The sequence below is a fragment of the Pseudophryne corroboree genome, chromosome 8, assembly GCF_028390025.1.
Source record: "Pseudophryne corroboree isolate aPseCor3 chromosome 8, aPseCor3.hap2, whole genome shotgun sequence".
Classification (NCBI taxonomy): domain Eukaryota; kingdom Metazoa; phylum Chordata; class Amphibia; order Anura; family Myobatrachidae; genus Pseudophryne; species Pseudophryne corroboree.
In genome coordinates, this window is record NC_086451.1 from 277498875 (window position 1) to 277504874 (window position 6000).

At 42.2% G+C, this 6000-nt stretch overlaps 1 protein-coding gene across 4 annotated transcripts in view; it reads right to left on the reverse strand.

Moving 5' to 3' along the window:
- Positions 1-6000, reverse strand: part of TENM1 (teneurin transmembrane protein 1) — a 1080468-nt gene that overhangs the window by 476404 nt on the left and 598064 nt on the right. For all 4 annotated transcript variants that reach the window (XM_063937256.1, XM_063937254.1, XM_063937255.1 and 1 more), the window contains one exon: positions 2088-2326. In XM_063937256.1, the coding sequence (XP_063793326.1) occupies positions 2088-2326 (239 nt within the window). The remainder of the gene's footprint in view (positions 1-2087; positions 2327-6000) is intronic.

Below are 6000 nucleotides of genomic sequence, written 5' to 3' on the forward strand. Positions count from 1 at the left end.
CCTTACCTGCCCCTCTCTCTCCCGTCCTCACCTCCCTTTCTCTCCCGTCCTCACCTCCCTCTCTCTTTCCCGTCCACACCTCCCTCTCTGTCTTACCTGTCTCCACTTCCCTATCTCTCCCGTCCTCACCTCTATCTCTCTCTCTCTCCCGTCCTCACCTCTCTTTCCCCTGTCTCACCTCCCCCTCTCTCTCTCTCTCTCTCTCTCTCCCTCTCCTGGCCTCATCTCTCTCTCTTTTCCTCACCTCTTTCTCCTGTCCTCACCTCTCTCTCTCTCTCTCTCTCTCTCTCTCTCTCTCTCTCTCACCTAACAGCTACTTCCATAGCGTCTCTATTGCAGTGTAACATGTATGAGGAGCTCTACTGTGGTGGAACGTGTATAAGGCTCTCTACTGTGGAGTAACATGTATAAGCTGCTGAACTGTGGTGTAATGTATATAAGTGGCTGAACTGTGGTGTAATGTATATAAGTGGCTGAACTGTGGTGTAATGTATATAAGTGGTTGAACTGTGTTGTAATGTGTAAAAGGGAGGTTGGAGGGGGGATGATGGTGACAAAGAATGCTGTCACCCTGAGTTCTGCAAGGTCTAGAACCAGCCTTGGTATCCATGTATAAACACTAAGCTTGGTGGTGGTATTATCTGGTAGGGGGCACCAACGAAAATCTTGCCTAGGGCATCAATTTGCTTAGGGCCGGCTCTGACTGGAGGAGCAATGTGTGGTCAGTTGAAAGACCGCACACTGCATCCTCCATACAGTGCAGGGAGGGACAGAGCAGCATCATCCTTTTCATGATGTATAATGTGCTCCCAGGCGCCCCGCTGGCTGCACAGCTACTGCGGTCCCACGCTCTTCCTACCCCATTGTAGCACCTTCATTCCTGGAACTTCAAGCCTCCTACTCCTAAGAGGCTCCGCCTCTTTCCAATGGTACCGCCTCCTTCTCCCCAGTGGCTCCACCTCCAGGGGCACAAAAATGGGATTGAATCTTGCTACCCCAACCTAAAATGTTGTGACACACCTGTAAGTACTGTAGGACAGGAAAGGCTCTGCCTTACCTGCCACACCCCACTGCACGTCACTGTTGTGGACAGGTTAAACTGCAGAGACTGCACCTGTAAGCTGTCTGACTTATATATATATATATATGCAGCGGTAAGGTTCGGCACTCAGTGTGGGTATGCTGGAATACTTGCTGCGGTGCCTTCTGAGGATCTATGGCAGGATCCAATGTAGGAGAGGAGAAATCAGCGGCACTCAGCAGACTGGATATCCAATCGTCTCTCTGATGATTAACTTGTATTGTCTATTGCACTGCACTTTTGAAGTTATTTTGTATATGTGCACACTGCTAATGACATACTGTTTTGCTTTACAGTGTGTAACCATGGTGACCGGTGCCGGGCGGGTGACGTCACTTCCGGCGCGACGGGAGACCCACGGTCGGAAGTGTCACTGCGTGAGTGCCTGGGGACACACTGGAGCAAGGAGGGTAAGATGATCATCACAATGTTTATATATTAAACTGTTTTGTTTGCTTTTGGTTGTCTGAGGAAGGGGATTGTACCCCAAAATGTCACAATTAAAGTTTGCCCTGCGGGACCTTTTTCACTTGTTTGATCTACTACAGTCTCTGAGTGCCGCCCATACAAAGGATTATATTAGCAGATGCAACTCTGAGGGGAAGGCAACTGAGCAAGCCATACGTAAGTCCGGATTGCCGGGGTCCCTTTTCTGTTTATATATATATATATATATATATACACACATACAGTATTATACCAGTGGGTGTACCCTACATAGAAACCTGCATCCATGAAGGAAGGAGGGCACTCTCCAGGAATTTCCACATTTTTCAAACATATTTAATTAAATTCAACATCTGGTAAAATTGTCGTTAGATCATGCCATTATCCAATTTAGAGATGGATACATAACTGCAAAAATCATGACCCAATGATGAGTATGGTATTGATATGAAAACAGAGGGATAGCACTTTAATACAATACTAGACCCATATTCAGGAGTTATAGCAGTGTGATTTTCTTTGATCAAAGAAGCCAACAATGAAGAAAAGGAACTCTTACCGATAACGTATGCTAGTAGGAGTGCAAGTGTTACTGTAATTGCTGTAGCACTCAGGGCTGTGCATTTCCAGTTACAGCACCGGTATGATTTGCTAAACGTGAAGGCAGGCCTGGAGAAGGTGCTCCTGGGCAGAGGTCTTGGAGGTGGAGAGTAAACTGTATTTGAAGTTAAAGGGTAGTTCTGGCTGGCAGCACTGAAGATTGGAGATGTACCAGATCCATGCTTGAAGAGAAAATGCCTGAAAATATAAAGAGAGGATTGAGGTGACATAGTGTCCTCATTATGCATACAGTAGTACTGCAGCAACAATCAACAATCAACTTCATATGATCACTGAATCTTTTTTTATTATATGAAGTTAATTGACAAAACAGAATCTAAGGCACATTCTTTGCAATTAAATATAGTAAAAACTCTATAACAAGATAGTAAATTTGCTTAAAATAAAGGTGCGTATGCTTTTGGAAGTAATTAGAAATAACATATTTTTATAGTTTAAGTCAACATATCACTCTCAGTTATTTTATGAGAAACATTTACACAATAAACTAGCTCTTTATTAAAGTGAAATTAATTATATTGATAAAAAGAAAACTTTAAAAAAAATAAGGTTACCTATAGAACCTTTGCTGAGTGAAATCTGCCATAATGATCACATGGGACAGAACTGGTCTGTGCCTCCTGCGGTGACCACTGACATTTTATTTTGCATTAAGAGGTGTATTATTTCTATAATAAACAAGATGTTATTTGAAACAAATCAAGTCACAGTACTTTTATGAAGTGTTCCGATATCCAACAGTGTTATTAGCTTCACTGACAGTTATCAGGGCTAAAACTAGGATTTTCGTCACCCAAAGCAATTAAGTAATTCCACCCAAAAAAAAAAAACGAAACAAAAAAACAAACCCTGTCAGACTAAAATAATCAGATTATCAAAATTTCCCCCCAAAATGGGATACTATTGGACAATATTCCCCTATGTGCCCCAAATGCCCTAAGTGTCACCTGCCCCCAGCAGCATGTTCCAATACATGCCCCCCTGTGAGTTTTTAGGAACACTCCCTGAAAACGGTCAGTTTACACCCAGAAACGCCCCTTTCCTGTCAATCACTCTGCGGCTGCCATTGCGACTGAAAAGCGTCGCTAGACCTTGTGTAAAAATACATCGCCCGTTGTGAAAGTACGTTGTGCGTGCGCGCTGCGCCGCATACGCATGTGCAGAAGTGTCGCTTTTTCACTTAATAGCTGGGCTGCGAAAAAATTTCACTAGCGATCAACTCGGAATGACCCCCATTGTACCTGCTTGTCCGATAACATACCTCCCAACATGACCCTCTCCAGGATGGACACAATGCTCTGCAGGAGGGACACATGACCCTCTTTATGATTGCCACCACCTGTTTTGAACAGGTTGCTGGATAAGAAAGGTGTTTCAGCACAGGTGAATCAGGCAATCATAAATTAAGAGGGAAGTCCAGGAGCAGAGCATTGTGTGCCTCCTGGAGAGCGTCATGTTGGGAGGTATGCGATAACAAGTGCCTGCATTTTTTTGAGTAGTTGTGTGTGAGGGATGGAAGACTGCTTTCTTTATTTTTTATTAAGTTTGGAGCCAGGTGCCCCAGGCACTTAAGGCCTAACTATCATGCTGAAGTAGTGTATTTTTATCAGCAGTCAGCTTTATTATATATACAGTACATACACAAACATACTGCACACACACACACACACACACACACACACACACACACACACACACACACACACACACACACACATTGTGTGCTAGAATTGAGAGCAGCCAAAATAATATTAGAAATACCCAACAAATTCACTAAGATGCTTAGCCCAAACATTAAACTATATAAAAAATATATAATTTTATTAATAATATTGTCTACAAACCCTCATTCTTTAGTTAAAGTATCTTAATTATTGTGTACAATTGCTACTACAGAAAATAAATATGTATACAGTAACTATAGATCACATGTAAATACAATAGTTAACAATTCGAATATTTCATAATTATATACTACAGAAAACAGATACCGTGAAAATGTGGAAACAACTGACAAACTGTCAGACTATGAACAAGTATAATCATTTATCTGAAATGCAAGAGACTAAAAAAAATAACAAAAATGGAACATTTACAATATTTCCACATAAATTTTTTTATATAAGGCAGTGCCGACTTATAATATACTTTTGATAACGTGCTATCATTAGTGGTTATGTTTTTTCTTAAAAAGGGCTGTTCACAATGCAGAATGGAGGAGCCAATCAAATGCTAGGGACACAGTAGACAACTTTGGTAATGATGTGGCAGATTCTGACATATCAGAATGACACATCATTAAAATCGTCCAGTGTGTTCGCACTAGATGATTAGTGATGCACCCTCCCACGGGTTGCTAGCGCCATCCCCAAATGGCTTTACACGCAGCTCAATCTGGGGTTGTGGTCATATTCCCCCCCCCCCACTGCCGATCCGCCACTGCCGACATCGGAAAGTGTGTACGTATGTACTTGCTGATGTTGGTGCATCGCTGGGTACTGTCACTAGCAAGCTCACCAGGTACACACATTGGGGGGTCATTCCGAGTTGTTCGCTCGCAAGCCGTTTTTAGCAGCTTTGCACACGCTAAGACTACGCCTACTGGGAGTGAATCTTAGCATAGTAAAATTGCGAACGAAAGATTCGCAATATTGCGAAAAGACATCTCTGTGCAGTTTCTGAGTAGCTCCAGACTTACTCGGCATCTGCGATCAGTTCAGTGCTTGTCGTTCCTGGTTTGACGTCACAAACACACCCAGCGTTCGACCAGACACTCCTCCGTTTCTCCAGCCACTCCCGCGTTTTTCCCAGAAACGGTAGCGTTTTTTCCCACACACCCATAAAACGGCCTGTTTCCGCCCAGAAACACCCACTTCCTGTCAATCACATTACGATCGCCTGAACGAAGAAAAAGCCGTGAGTAAAATTCCTAACTTCATAGCAAATTTACTTGGCGCAGTCGCAGTGCGAACATTGCGCATGCGCACTAAGCGGAAAATCGCTGCGATGCGATGAAATTTACCGAGCGAACAACTCGGAATGACCCCCATTGTTTAGTGTGTACCCGGCATTAGAGACAATATGACATTTTGTAAGTGAATGAGTGTATACTGTATATTTACAGGGATAAAAACGAGCGTTAATGATTAGTGGCACCTGTAAACGGATTTATTGGTAGTAAATCATATGGTATGGGGGATAGTTTCATTTACTGCTGCCTGTGATGTTGATAATTGAACATTTTCCCTTGCCCTATCACAGGCAACAACAGATGAACCTGTCCCCACCGCATAAACTCCAATAGGAGCTGTAAACATATTTATTTATTTTACAGGTACCACTAATCATTAGTGCTCATTTTTATCCTTTTAACATAGTATTTGCAAATTAGGCTGCGTTACATAGTACAATAACGTGGTGCACTCTATTATTTTGAGTGCATATATTTAATTATGTAAACCATATCTCACAATGGCCGGGATGTAATGTCCCAGTTAGGCATCCGTGCAGGATGCTGGCCGAACTTGGATGTTCTTTTTAAAATGGGTAATTATGTACAAGGCAAAACCATGGCATCATTACATCCGGCCCAGTATATGAACAGTTAGGGGGCAGTAGCGAAGGTTGAACTATACTATACATACTTTAGTATTATAATAATACAAAAAATATGGGAGTTATATTTAGCACATTACAGTACATACTGTATGACATAAAGCTGCCTTAAATGAATGGGTAGGCCTACACTACATTACTTTCACATAGTACAAGGCACATTCGATCAACTAAAGAACTTTGAGAAAACAAAGAGTAAAGTTGAAAAAGGTTAATTTTTGATTTTTCTGCGTAAA